At 53.4% G+C, this 13,102-nt stretch overlaps 6 protein-coding genes across 6 annotated transcripts; 3 read left to right on the top strand and 3 right to left on the bottom strand.

Annotated features, from left to right (window-relative positions):
• The first annotated feature begins 104 nt into the window (after positions 1-104).
• POSPLADRAFT_1177711 (hypothetical protein) lies at positions 105-1,685 on the top strand. The gene is made up of 5 exons (XM_024488529.1): positions 105-241; positions 294-633; positions 691-766; positions 945-1,210; positions 1,264-1,685. Exons 1-5 carry the CDS (start codon positions 136-138, stop codon positions 1,412-1,414), a joined length of 939 nt encoding a protein of 312 aa, XP_024343081.1. The 5' UTR covers positions 105-135; the 3' UTR covers positions 1,415-1,685.
• A 52-nt stretch (positions 1,686-1,737) lies between these two features.
• POSPLADRAFT_1043742 (hypothetical protein) lies at positions 1,738-2,891 on the bottom strand (the record flags this gene model as incomplete). Its single annotated transcript, XM_024478381.1, has 3 exons — positions 1,738-2,433; positions 2,499-2,753; positions 2,817-2,891. The coding sequence occupies 3 exons, from the start codon at positions 2,889-2,891 to the stop codon at positions 1,738-1,740; spliced, it is 1,026 nt and encodes a 341-aa protein (XP_024343080.1).
• Positions 2,892-3,232: 341 nt separating this feature from the next.
• POSPLADRAFT_1131853 (hypothetical protein) lies at positions 3,233-4,129 on the bottom strand (the record flags this gene model as incomplete). The annotated part of the gene is made up of 4 exons (XM_024484140.1): positions 3,233-3,363; positions 3,423-3,550; positions 3,604-3,961; positions 4,018-4,129. The coding sequence occupies 4 exons, from the start codon at positions 4,127-4,129 to the stop codon at positions 3,233-3,235; spliced, it is 729 nt and encodes a 242-aa protein (XP_024343079.1).
• Positions 4,130-5,606: 1,477 nt separating this feature from the next.
• On the bottom strand, positions 5,607-8,328 carry POSPLADRAFT_1064675 (hypothetical protein; the record flags this gene model as incomplete). Its single annotated transcript, XM_024481835.1, has 7 exons — positions 7,732-8,328; positions 7,155-7,673; positions 6,997-7,099; positions 6,798-6,940; positions 6,536-6,735; positions 6,373-6,475; positions 5,607-5,621 (listed from the first exon to the last, which is right to left on the bottom strand). The coding sequence occupies exons 1-7, from the start codon at positions 8,155-8,157 to the stop codon at positions 5,607-5,609; spliced, it is 1,509 nt and encodes a 502-aa protein (XP_024343078.1). The 5' UTR covers positions 8,158-8,328.
• Positions 8,329-8,864: 536 nt separating this feature from the next.
• On the top strand, positions 8,865-9,182 carry POSPLADRAFT_1132973 (hypothetical protein; the record flags this gene model as incomplete). Its single annotated transcript, XM_024484280.1, has 1 exon — positions 8,865-9,182. The coding sequence occupies one exon, from the start codon at positions 8,865-8,867 to the stop codon at positions 9,180-9,182; it is 318 nt and encodes a 105-aa protein (XP_024343077.1).
• A 1,291-nt stretch (positions 9,183-10,473) lies between these two features.
• Positions 10,474-12,949, top strand: POSPLADRAFT_1052943 (hypothetical protein; the record flags this gene model as incomplete). Its single annotated transcript, XM_024480326.1, has 14 exons — positions 10,474-11,011; positions 11,073-11,096; positions 11,155-11,251; positions 11,313-11,408; positions 11,463-11,546; positions 11,601-11,664; positions 11,712-11,813; positions 11,872-11,877; positions 11,927-12,039; positions 12,087-12,258; positions 12,315-12,547; positions 12,615-12,669; positions 12,734-12,801; positions 12,856-12,949. 14 exons carry the CDS (start codon positions 10,474-10,476, stop codon positions 12,947-12,949), a joined length of 1,746 nt encoding a protein of 581 aa, XP_024343076.1.
• Positions 12,950-13,102: the final 153 nt, after the last annotated feature.

Raw genomic sequence — 13,102 nt, 5'->3', positions numbered from 1 at the left:
ATACCGCGGCTATACAGTACCAGTCACTGTGGCTGTCACGGGCGCCTCGCGTCGACCACCGAAATTCGCGACAGTGACGAGCTGCTCGAGACCGACGCCGCCATCCTTCACGAGCCTCCTCGCCCATCCTCCATCATGGAATCACTTCGTTACCTCGGCTCTATGCCCGGACACAAGGGCTGGATCACTGCCATTGCAACATCGTCGGAGAACCCGGACATGATCTTGACCGCATCTCGCGGTATGTCTACCCCCATGCATGCACCAGCACCGTCTGACCAGGTGTTGCACAGACAAGACCATCATTGTCTGGCAGCTGACCCGCGAGGAGGACCAGTACGGTTACCCCAAGCGCATCCTTCACGGGCACAACCACTTCGTCTCGGACGTTGTTATTTCTTCTGACGGCCAGTTCGCGCTCTCGTCGTCCTGGGACCACACCTTGCGGTTGTGGGATCTGAACACTGGCGTCACTACCCGCCGCTTCGTCGGCCACACCTCGGACGTCCTGTCTGTCAGCTTCAGTGCTGACAACAGGCAGATTGTCTCCGGCTCGCGCGATCGAACAATCAAGCTCTGGAACACGCTCGGAGAGTGCAAATACGACATCAAGGAGGACGGCCACACTGAGTGGTGAGTCAGGAACGTCTTTTGAGGGAGAGATGAACTCAACGAGTCGACGGAATGCAGGGTGTCATGCGTGCGTTTCAGCCCGAACGTCCTTAACCCTGTGATTGTCTCGTGCGGTTGGGACAAGGTTGTCAAGGTGAGTCTCGTCTGCTTTCTTTTAGCACTTTTCCTTGTTCGGTATGATGTCACAAAATATTTGCTACTTCAGAGGGGTGTATCACCTCAGTGAGACTACTTTAATCACCAAGATCTCTGACCATTCTTCTTTGATCCCATGTACCTCTTGACTACATGCTCATTCCATTATCCCCTAGGTTTGGGAGCTCTCGAAGTTCAAGCTGAAGACCAACCACTATGGCCACACCGGTTACATTAACACCATCTCCGTTTCGCCCGACGGCTCGCTGGCGGCCTCCGGCGGCAAAGACGGCATCACCATGTTGTGGGACCTCAACGAGGGCAAGCACCTATACTCATTGGAGGCGGGTGACATCATCAACGCACTTGTCTTCTCTCCCAACCGGTACTGGCTGTGCGCGGCGACCGCAACATGCATCAAGATCTTCGACTTGGAGAGCAAGTGCGTCCCCCCGTTATTATTCATTTGGTGTCGTTGTTCAGACACGTTTGTAGACAGATCGTGGACGAGCTCAAGCCTGACTTCGCGCAGAGCGCGAACTCGCGGGAACCCGAGTGTGTCTCCATCGCATGGTCTGCGGATGGCCAGACGTTGTTCGGTGGCTTCACGGATGACCTCGTCCGTGTCTGGTCCGTCGTCTCGTAAGAGCCTGTATCGTCACACAAAAGTGGTGTCCAGGTTTGCGGGTCCTCAGCGGGAGGAGTGTGGGCAGTTGTGTTACCTATGTCGATTATTGCTTGTAGCTTACAAAATGCATTTCTTTGCACTCAGCTCTTCCGTTCCACTAGCCCTGGCCATGATGCAAGGCGAGCGGAATAATTGTTTTCTCTTTGTACAGATGAATGATGTTGGAATCTATTTGCATGTAGGTGCTAGTTTCTACGATATGTTATACTATGTCCATGCTCTGTGTCCTATCATCTCGGTGTTGCTATCTCGGTGTGCGAAGACCTACTGCTCTGTCTCTATTACGGCTTGCTTTGGTCCCAAGGCAGCAGAGAATCTTCGCCCAACTTCTCTTTCACAATTTGCTCGCTCAGCCTCCACAAGTTTGCCCCTAGTTCTGGATCGCGAGCCATATCGCTCTCCTTGCTTGCTTCCCCGGGGTCCGTGATGTAGCGGCCGTTCCACTTGGGGCTATGTTCCTCTACCTCCGGGCATGTCGCCGCCCACAGGGCGCTCAAGCTGCCTTGGTCGGGCGAACGCATGAACGGAGTGACGACATGCTTCATGATGGTTCCTGGAACTTCGCCGTACGCCTCCTTGAATTGGTCCTGTTGTCCGGTGTGGACAGCGCCCGGGTGCGTCGCAAGCGCGAGGATTCGATCGTTTGCCGGGTCCAATACACGCTCGATGAGGCCGTATTTGACATACAGTATGTTCGCGAGCTTGCTCCGAGCGTACAGCTGCATAGACCCCAGGTCCGTGTTGATCTCGTCCACGGACTCGAAGCGCACGGAAGACGGCGCGGACGTGTGCAGCGACGACGACATGCAGATGACACGCGGTGCTGGCGCCCCCGGCAAAGTAGAGGTGTGCCGCATGAGCGGCAGGAGACGATTGGTGAGAAGAAAGTGCCCGAGATGGTTCACTGCGAAATGGCGGTCGATGCCGTCCGAGGAGACGTCGTACTTGTTGACACCAACGCCGGCGATGCAGAAAAGCTGCGAGGTATATCAGCGTGATCTATGCGCATATAGCCAGCGCTATGATCTGGCTGGCAACGTACAAGGTCGAGGCGCTCCTCCTGTTTCCGGAGCTGGTCCCCAATTTTCCGCACTTGCGTTAGGCTGCCGAGATCGCACGAGACCCAGGTGACGTCTACTAATCCTCCACTCGCGCTCTGCGACGCCTTGATATTGGAGATAGCTTCTTCTGCATTGTCTTGTCCGCGGGAGAGAAGGATGACGCGCGCTTTGGCAAAAGCAAGGGCTTTGGCAACTTCAAATCCAATACCAACGGTACCCCCAGTAACCACAGCGACCTGTTCATACGTTTCGTTTCATTTCAGGTCAGGGCTGTTCCGATTTACCGCGAACAGACTCACTCTGCCTTGCATGTCAGGCACGTCCGACTGGCTGTACTCGGACTTCCCGGCGAGCTTGTTGTAGATCGATTGCATGGCGAAAGTACGTGCTGTGACTCCGTATTGCGTTGTGCGGTAGAGAATAGAGAGATTTAAGGCCGTCCTGAAGACGAAGAACATGAACCAACAGGAAGACCCATCGACGTCATACCTGGTTGCCTTATATAGCGTCACACCGATCTACAGATTTACCTCCGTTGGGTTGCGTAAACTAGCTCAAGTACCTCCCTTGCTAGTCCCGAACTTGCAACATCGTCGAATATCTCTGTACAATATCTCGTACAGCCACAGATTTTATGGACAACATCACCGGCACTAAGGCTACATATCGTTACAAGTCCCGTGAGGGTCACAAACTCAGCAGCTGTGTTCGTGCTTCAGTCCGCTTTACTCTTCCCAGACCTCCGCATCGACAATTCCGGGAAAATGCTGCCATCATAGACGCGCCTAACATCCTCTTTTCTGACGGCGCCATCATCAGGCCAAAGTAGGATGTACAACGAAAGCCCTTCAAAGATTTGGTGAGTCGCTCTCGCAGTCGCCTCGTAACCAGGCCCTAACGCTCACATTCGAAGAATGCACCGAACCAGCCAATGGGATCGAGGAGGACACGCTGCCCCTTGAGTATGTTCCAGATTTCCCACTTGTTCAAACTTTTTCCATCAGCGGCATACTTGGAGAAGATGTCTTCAAACCTGCGTCGAACCTATTGATTAGGAACAGTCTTAAATGGAAGAGGTGCACATACTTCTGCGGGAGAAAGCGACCCTCGTTGTCGTAGGCGCCCGTGTCGCTGCCGTGCTTCGCCTTATGAATGTCAGCCACCCGCACGCGGAAGAATGGGTCTGGTAATAGACTTGGAGATGTTGGGTAGGAGAAGTTAGCGTGGATGATGAATACGGCAAGTAGGCTGAGAATGATGTTGAACCCGAGGTTGTGGAAGCCGCGGTATGTGTCAAGCGGCCAGACTACCCCGTCTCCGTCCGGATCGAAGTAATTGACATGCTGTTGCAGAACTGTTTCGCGACGATGCTTTGCGGCCCATCCGCCAGACTGAGTCCTTTGGGGCGCTTCAACTGTAGGTGCAAAATTGGCACGCGCGGTGCCTGTCACAGGACATGTTCAACATGTCAACTCCGATCGTCGGTGAAGGTATGCATACCAGGATTGACGAGCTCTTTCTCCTCGGACGAGATATATGGGATTCTTTCGCAAGTCACGGGGACTTCGCGGACGTATGTCTGGAGTGGCTTGTTGCTATCGGTCTGCAACATCTTCCTGTATTGACGCGACGCGGCTTGCGCTAGTGCAGATTATAGTGGTATCGATAGAACGCGGGTTGAGAATATGAACATCGCAACGACGACAAGAGGGTTTCTTCTAGCATTCGTCACATGACCGATGGTGATCAGGCAAAAGGTGTATCAGTGGTGTCATGGACGGCGTCATCTCCACTCCTTCACGAGCGAGCAGATCGCTTTGAACGAATAAGCCACCTTCCATTGCAATTGCAGAGGCGGAAGGCCCCGCAGAGCGACTATCGTTCTCAACACGTGTATTCATCCGCGGCATACATTATCCAGGCCTAGGAGAGCTTGGTCAATGTGGATTTCACCGCTGTGGCGTTGTGGCTGATATCCAAACGAGGAAGGAGTATTTCCTGATTCGGATAGTGGCGGCGATCGCGTTATGGCAGCGCGTCGTCTTCGTCGACGTCATCCTCGAAATCGTCCTGCCAGCGCAGACGGTATAAGATGCTTGAAGGCGTCGAAACAAGCACCTCCTCTCTTCCACTACCTCCATCTCACGCCACGCAATGTCGACTCAAGTTGAATTCAAGGGCTACGCTCTCACAGGTAGGCTACTCTACTATAGAACCGAATCGCGTCCTGTAACGATGCGCACAGACCCTAAAAGGTGGAGTGATCTCGAGGTTGTATCGTTCAAACCGAAGACCTTCAAATCAGATGACGTTGAGATCGCCATCACACACTGTGGTGTATGTGGCTCCGACGTGCATACACTCACTCAGGGATGGGGAGAGAGCAAGCTCCCCCTCGTCGTAGGCCACGAGATTGTAGGGAAGGCAACCCGCGTTGGGGACAACGTCAAAGACATCAAAGTAGGAGACCGCGTGGGTGTCGGCGCGCAAATTGGCAGCTGCATGAGCTGCAGAGAGTGTAAAAGCGACTACGAGAACTATTGTGCCAACGGCATCCCGACTTACGTATATTGCTTTTTCCTGACTACTGGATTCTATATGGCTGACATTTGCGACAGAATGGCGAGTACCCCGACGGAGTGGTCAGTCAGGGAGGCTATGCGACGGCTATTCGGGCTCATCAACAGTTTGTCTTCCCCATTCCGGACGAGATCGAATCTCGTCATGCTGCGTCGATGCTGTGTGCTGGCCTTACGGTATATTCTCCCCTGAGGACGCACGGCGCTGGACCAGGCAAGAGGGTTGGTGTTATTGGCATCGGCGGTCTCGGGCATTATGCAATCTTATGGGCCAAAGCGATGGGTGCTGAGGTCTATGCTTTCACGCATGACCACGGCAAAATGGAAGATATCAAGAAGATGGGTGCAGACCATGTCGTGAACACCGAAGACAAAGCGAGTGCGCATCGAACGTCCAGGTTTGTGCCTGCTGACGCCATTTTGGCAGGACTACCACAAGCCTCTGGCACGTACGCTGGACTTGCTCGTCTCCACCCGAGATGTTTTCAATCCCGAGATGTCTCTCGATGCCTACCTGTCGATGCTCTACGTGCATGGCAAGTTCATCACCGTCGGAATACCAGATGCCAACAATCCGCTGCCAGCTATTCACCCATTCAGCTTGGCACCCAATGGTTGCATGATCGGAGGCAGTGCCATTGGCAGTAAGAAGGAATGTCTCGAGATGTTGGAGCTTGCGAGGTCGAAGGGGGTGCAACCCTGGATTGAGGAGATACCAATGCACGACGTCAAGAAGGCGTTGGAAGGGCTGAAGCAGAACAAGGTTCGCTACCGTTACGTCCTGACGCAGGACATCAACAAGGTGTAGCCTTAGCATCGCATTATGTCTCAATTCGGCCACAAATGTGAGCCCAACTCGTACTTGGCGGCTGTTAACGTGAAATCTGCGGATGCGTGTTTTGTTCGAAATAGGAGCTCAGAATATTCGGCATAGGACTCGCTGTTTGGTGAGGGTCCAGGAAATCAGCGTTCCTTGGGGCAGAAGGAACTATACACGTAACAATGACAGGGAACGATCCCTCTGGCTAAATATAGTCGCCTGTTCAGAACGTATTGATGTGAGACCGCATACACTCATCCTTCCAATGTTCACAGCCATGAATTGTTCGATCAGTGAACTGTATCAGTCATATTCCTACAAACCTACAGCCAACTATTCAGTCTTACTTCGCGCCAATAGCCTTCATACCAATGACCCAAGACGCTCACGCCAGAGCACCCTGAATTGACCAATTTCAGAATGAATGATGTTATAATGATACAACGTGAGCCGTACCATAGGGTCCCAGAGGGGCAGAAGTGTCTTCTCGCCGCCTTCGAACACCTTGACGAGCTCCTTTGGCGCAAGACCCTTGGGCACGACCACCTGGTAGACAAACCTACAAGCGCAACATATTCAACACCATGCAAGCGGCAGACACAGAAACTGAAGTACGCACTGCTCGAACCATTCGTCGGTCATGAGGTAGTAACCCTTGTCGCCAGTCGAGTCGCCCCACGAGTTTTCGATCTTGTAGCGCAGAGGCTTGCCCGCGGGGTCGAGGTGCACGCCGGAGATGACCATCGCGTGCGTCATCGCGGACTCGCTCGTGCGCAGACGGTCTGCCTTGGAGAGGCCGAACTTGATGTCGAACGCATTCTACGGCACAGACCGAGGGTAAGAATGGTGGGCAAGCAAGACAGACGGGCCGGGCAGCGCACCTCGAAGTCAAAGAGCTTCGTGTCCATGATGCCGGCCTCGCGCTCAAGGAACTGGCCGACGTCGCAGCCGAAGAAGACGGGCTGGCCTGCCTTGATCATCTTCACGACGGCGTTCTTCAGGTTGTCGATCTCGGTGTTCACGTCTGGTAAACAAATGTGAGAATTGGACGTCAGGAGCGAGTCACACGACAGAACTGACAAAGCACGTCGCGGCCGCCCCATACGTTCCCGAGCTTCTCGACCGAGTACAGCTTGCCGTACTCGTTGCGCGGGTCGTTGATGAGCGAGAAGGACTCGGATGGCTGGAGGCCCCATAAGTCGGACGGCCCAGCGCACAATGCGGGCCTGAAGACGCACCGAATACTTGTCACTCGCGAATGTCTTGTAGAACTCGCGCGCCGTGCCCTCCCAGTGGCCCGCCTTGCCGTCCTTGTCGTAGTAGTCCCACGTGAACTTCTCGTTCGCCATCGGCGGCACGCCGAGAGTCGCGGTCATGATCGTGTACACCTCCTTCATGAGCTCCTCCTTCTTTGCGCGGAGCGCTGAGAGCACCTCCGCCTCTGTGTGCACCTGCGAGGCGCGCAGCGAGGAGGCGAGGCTGCGGAGGATGAGCGCGTGCTCGCGCAGCTTACGCTTGAGGACGGTGTTGAGAGGGCTGGAGAGGGACGAGTGGAGCGACTCGGGGTAGACGGGCTGGGGAACAATGCCGTAGTGCTCGAGGATGTTCACAACCATGTCCCATTGCCCGCCGTCGCTGATGAGATCCTGCGAGGTGTGGAAGACAATGCGGTCATCGATTGGGAGGTCGGCGTGCTGGATGGAGAGCTCGAGGTAGTAGTTGGACTTGTTCAGCTTGTCCCAGAAGAACAGATATGACTGGATGTGATCGTCAGAAGACGGGTCCTACCGATCTGTTGCCATGATGTGCACTCGCCTGGGACAGCTGGAAGTCATCGAGATTGAGCTTCTTCATGATGTTGTATCGGAGGACATTGGTTGTCGCGAACAGCCAGCAGCGGCCAGACGACTTCTGGTTCGTGACGGGGCCGGTCTTGAAGTCCAGCTGCGTGTTGAAGATGTGCGCATCTGCGATCTTCGCTGAACGCGAGAGGAAGGCGGTCTGGATGTTGTTGTGGTGCAGGACGGTGCGGGTCAGCTGCAGCTTCGAGCTGGAGGAGACCTCTTCCTCCCACGACTCGATGTTTGTCATGGGCAGAGAGCCATCCTCAGACGCTGCCGGGCGCAGGTGCAGCGAGGACAGGGACGCGGCGACCTGGTCAACGGCGGCGCGCTTCTCGTCGAGTGCGCAGACCGCAGGGCGGGCAGAGGAGGAGGCAGGCTTGGAAGGAACAGCACCCATGTCGACGAGGAGGACGGAAGTATGTCGGTGGGATTTCGCAGTGAATGCTTACATGTTATAAGAGGTCCCAGGTGATAGAGCCTGGGAAGGAACGAGATAAAGGATCGTTGCCCCATTGGCCTCTTCCATCAGCCGCAGGCCCGCAGGCGCAGAGATGTGCGAGTCAATGAGTAGTCAATGACTTGCCATAGTCATTGACTATTGATGGGAAATGACTTGCATGACCGTGACTCTACCCACGGTCCGTTGACTTTACCCACGGTCTCGTGCCTTCGCCACTTTGGGTAACGGGCAGTGACCTCAGTGTCTGTACACCGCCAATTGGCGCTCGAGTGGTGTCCCGTCGTCGGGCTGTGTTTGACCACAATACGCGATATATAGATACATTTTAGTAATTCTGCACAATCATAAGCCATAAACATGCCTGTATATGATGTTAAAGCATGTGTAAGAGGGCCTGATAGCGGCACACATTATGGACGAGATTAAGCGCTGTTAGATACTATAGTGCAGAGTGCGCGGGATATAGTTATGTATCAAGTATTGTTTCTAAAGTCTCGTCTATACTACTGAAATTAGTGTCGTCCTCCTCGCCTTCGGCATCCAGGTCTATCAGCTCATAGAACTCAAGCTCATCTTCGAGACTATGGTGTGCATTCCTCTCATACCTTTCCACCCAGCTACTCATCGTGAAGTCGAAAAGCTCTATGATACTGATTGAGATTTTACTTGGAAATCGCACCGGCTCTGCATCCTCGTCGTTACTGACCATTTGCGCGAAAGAGTTGTTGAAATGCGCTGACCCGCGTGGTCAGAAACGAGCTCGAAAGCTCGGGCGCGCGAGTAGCCGGGGGCTGGAGGCCCCTATCGTAGTATATAACGACCGCGCGCGATGTATGTACCGCACGCGATTGTCCCTTACGGGCATCGCTACGCCCATGGACAAACGCGCCCCGCGCCGTTCGCACCGTTGTTCCAACAAACCTGCTGTGCGTCGAGCCTTTTCTCTTCTTCTACTCGAATAGCATAGCATAGCACAGTTTGCACCATACCTTCGCCTTGTCAGCGACATTGTTGTTATTATATGCAGTGGGGTCTTTCTGCTATAGTGATGGGTGGTCATAAAAGAATGCGCGATACCATTTGCAATTTGCTGAGGAGCGCAACATTGGGGCAGCAAGGGGGGATTAAGGCAAATGTGGTGTATAGATTCATTGAAACAACTATAAATACACAAGGTAGCTAGGCTAGGGGCAACATTTCTTGGCACATGAGCATTGTGCGAGGCAGACAGAATATGAGATCCATGAGCTCACTGCCTGTACTAAATGAAAGCTTAAGTATCATGAGGCATGGGCACCGGGCATGCAGCATAACGATCTTCCGACAATACCACAAAAGGAAGTGTGACCTCGACCACCACTATGCCCGAGGACCCCGGGCTTACCTCGGAGTCATGACTGTCCCAGGGTCATTGACGGTCAATGGCAAGTCAACGATCAATGACTATGACCATTGACCACGGTCATTGACCGCACACCACTGCGCAGGCGTGCGCAGGAGGACAGCGGGTACCATTCGACGACCGTGCTGAGCGATCTCAGTCGTCGTGACATGTGCTGCCAACCCTATGGCGGTTTAAATCAACCATTCTTAGCACAGCTTCTTATCTTGTCCCTCAATCGCAGCCAGGTCGCAGCGCTTCACCCCGGCGCCTTTTGCACGCCTTCAATGAAACCAACGATGTTGCTTATATCATCATTTGAAACGCAGGTCCTGGAACATGTTATACTGCCCTCAAGCTAGAACTCGCCAGCAATGGATGTCACCATCTATACTTTAATTGAAAGGTCCTCTCATGCACATATTATGTGCCTTTTGTTGCGCAGAAGTGAACCTGATTTTGCATGGGGAATCTTATGAAGGACTACAAGGTTCATGTTATTACGGAGGGGCATGAGCGATTGACAGCTGTACCCAATTCTTTTTCATTTTTCGATTTTGTGCATGATAAAGTCTGTAATGCAAACACGGTTGTACTCGATCAAGCTACGGATACGCTCCGAATCCCGATGGATCGGGTCTTTATCATCGCAGCCACTTCGCTTGCTATCTGTATCATATCCCTCAGTGACGCTCGTCTCGCCGTTCACAAAACATAAGAATCGCTGGCTACTCCGCAACGACCACAGGCTGTATCCGTTAACTTAATTCAGAGCTCTCGAGGTTCACGATACTGCTGCTGTTTCCCGATACACACTTCGCTTTATCTTTACTTCCGCCGGCTCTCAGGCCGAACCACAGTAGTCCGCCGATATGTCTGAGCACCTCCATACCTATCACGAGGACGAGGAGGACGCAGCCCGCACACCAACACCCTTCACCGGTGCAGGCGCGACCTCGCCAACTCTGGACGCGCTGCTCTCACCCAAAAACCCTGAAGCCCATTTCCCCGCGCGCGCATCGGTCGCGGCGTCAGACGTGACTGATGACGAGACGCGCTTTTCGACCGTCGCGCTCAGCAGTGCCCGCCAGAGCTGGGACTCCGCGCGACTCTCCTTGGGTTCGGCGGACTCGAACTTTACCAAGGACGACCGCCGGAATACCGTCGCGTTGGATACGGCGGGGGTATCTACGCCAGTGAAGGCTCTCGGGCACAAGAAGACGCCGTCGACGTCAACCATACTCTCGGCTTCAAATGTCCCTTTCATGCTGTCTCAAATGGAGGGTGACGAGAGTTCGCGTCGGAACAGCGCGGCGAGCCAGCACAAAATTCAGGAGGAATTTGCTCGCAAGCACGTTGATTTGCAAGATTCTGGTTCTGAAAATGACGAAGAGGACTCGGTTGATTGGGGTGCATCATTTATCACTGTACACTTTGCCCAGCGGAACTGATGCTCTGCCGAATCGTTAAGACTTCTGGGGACAAGTCGTGTCTGGTGCGCTGCCTCCCCACCGGGATTATGTACTGCCATTCAAACACGTCAAAGTCGCTAGATTACCAGAAATTCGCCGCTGATCATCCTCAGGAGCTCGCGTCTGCAATTGGACGCGGCATCCCGAAGACGATACGGGGCATGATTTGGCAACTAATGTAGTGCGCCTTTCTCATCACTGCCATCGGGCTACAAGCGTTGTGGCTGATCCATGATCAGGACTGCGTCGAAAGACCCTGAGTTGGAGAGCACGTATTTACGTCTGTTGAAGGAGACAAGTCCACACGAGAAAGCTATTACCAGAGATCTCGGACGGTAAGGCCCTACATTACGCGCCGTATGTCGCCCTGACGGATAGTGTCGCATTAGGACATTCCCCCATCATGCTTTCTTCACAGACGGGCGTGGAATAGGCCAAGAGAACTTGTTTAATGTCTTGAAAGCGTATTCATTGTTCGTCGAGAATGTCTGATGTATTTACCCTCCTCCACTGACGCTTACCGCAAGGTACGACCCACAGGTTGGGTACTGTCAAGGGCTGCCATTCGTAGCCGCCGTGTTATTGCTGCATGTAAGCGCGCGGACTAAGTACATAGCAGCATGCTGATGGACTTGCAGATGCCCGACGAAGAAGCGTTTTGTCTCCTTGTCCGGCTCATGTACTCGTATGACTTGCGAGGTCATTTCTTGCCTGAGATGCCGAAGCTACAGCTACGATTAGTGAGTGTATCCTCCAAGATTTCCTTGTCCTAGCTGACCTAGATATACTTTGGCCCAGTTCCAGGTCAGAATACCAGTCAATAACCCGAATACATCCTAAGTGCCTCTTGCAGTTTGAACGCCTGATAGAGGAGCTTGCGCCTGTCATGCACGTCCACTTTCTCCGACAAGGCATCAAGTCGAGCATGTACTGCTCGCAATGGTTTCTGACAATGTTCAGCTATCGGTAAGCCGTCTCGCGTCCTCATATCAGCGTTTGATAACGTAGGGCAGATTCCCCATGGATGTAGTCTTCCGCATATTTGATAACTGCCTGGCGAGCGGCATCGAGGCGCTATTCTCATTCAGCCTTGTGCTACTTCTCAAGAACGAGCAGACGCTCCTCTCACTGAAGTTTGACCAGCTCGTATCGTTCCTCAACGTGCGAATATTCGATCTCTATCAGGTAACGACGTGCGTGCTTGCTCGCACATCATCCAATTTTGATCTTGGCCCCTTCAGGTGGACCCGCCATCAGGCGACTCGTCTTCTCAAGCGGAAGAGGGTGAGGCGCGAATAGGAGATATCAAATACAACGTCGACCAGTTTGTGCAAGACGCGTTTGCACTGGATGTCACGTCCTTCATGCTGGACTCATACGTACAGGAGTATGAGGAGATGGTCCGCACGCGGAACGCGCATGCGATCGAGATGGACGCCCTGCGTAATAGCAATCGCCAGCTATCGGCGCAGGTGTGCGTATAATTGCGACTAAGGTTTTGATGTCCATTTAGTATCTGACATTCATGCCCTCGCTTGCAGGAACAGGATGGAGTCTAGCTTATCTCAGCTGAATGTAGAACACTGCGAGCTACTAGTGCGTGTCCTGGCTTGGCTATATTTTGCCTGTCATGTGAGCTCATCTGGCGGTTGTACGACAGAACGAACTCGTGAAAGCCCGTCTCAAGCACGAAGAACTCGAGTCGGAGCTCGTGCGGTACAAACTACTGTATGAAATACCGTCCCTTTTCACTATTCGCCCTCCGCTCACTATGAACATCAGGTACGCCGAGGCGATGCATCAGAGCGAGGATGCCATGTCATCACACCGGATATCCATGGGAATGGCCAAGAGGGGCAGCTCTAGTACAGGGTGATCAAGTCATCAGCTCACTCCTGGTCGTTGTCGGAGGTTGCACTGTTCTGGCCGCTTTGATCTCGCATTGCTTCGTTCTGTCTCGCACATCGTGTAGCATCAATCAGACTTTGTATTCAGAGCGTCTTCTGTACAGGATGGAAGGATTCGTGGC

The sequence above is a fragment of the Postia placenta genome (assembly GCF_002117355.1).
Source record: "Postia placenta MAD-698-R-SB12 unplaced genomic scaffold POSPLAscaffold_2, whole genome shotgun sequence".
Taxonomy (NCBI): Eukaryota; Fungi; Basidiomycota; class Agaricomycetes; order Polyporales; family Adustoporiaceae; genus Rhodonia; species Rhodonia placenta.
This window is presented reverse-complemented; position numbering and strand designations above follow the sequence as displayed.

Excerpts from the sequence above, each read along its gene's own strand:
- POSPLADRAFT_1177711 (XM_024488529.1), top strand. The coding sequence starts at position 136 with ATGGAATCACTTCGTTACCTCGGCTCTATGCCCGGACACAAGGGCTGG. Across the intron at positions 634-690 it reads GAGGACGGCCACACTGAGTG|GGTGTCATGCGTGCGTTTCA; the intron begins GTGAGTCAGGAA and ends GACGGAATGCAG. Across the intron at positions 1,211-1,263 it reads ATCTTCGACTTGGAGAGCAA|ACAGATCGTGGACGAGCTCA; the intron begins GTGCGTCCCCCC and ends ACACGTTTGTAG.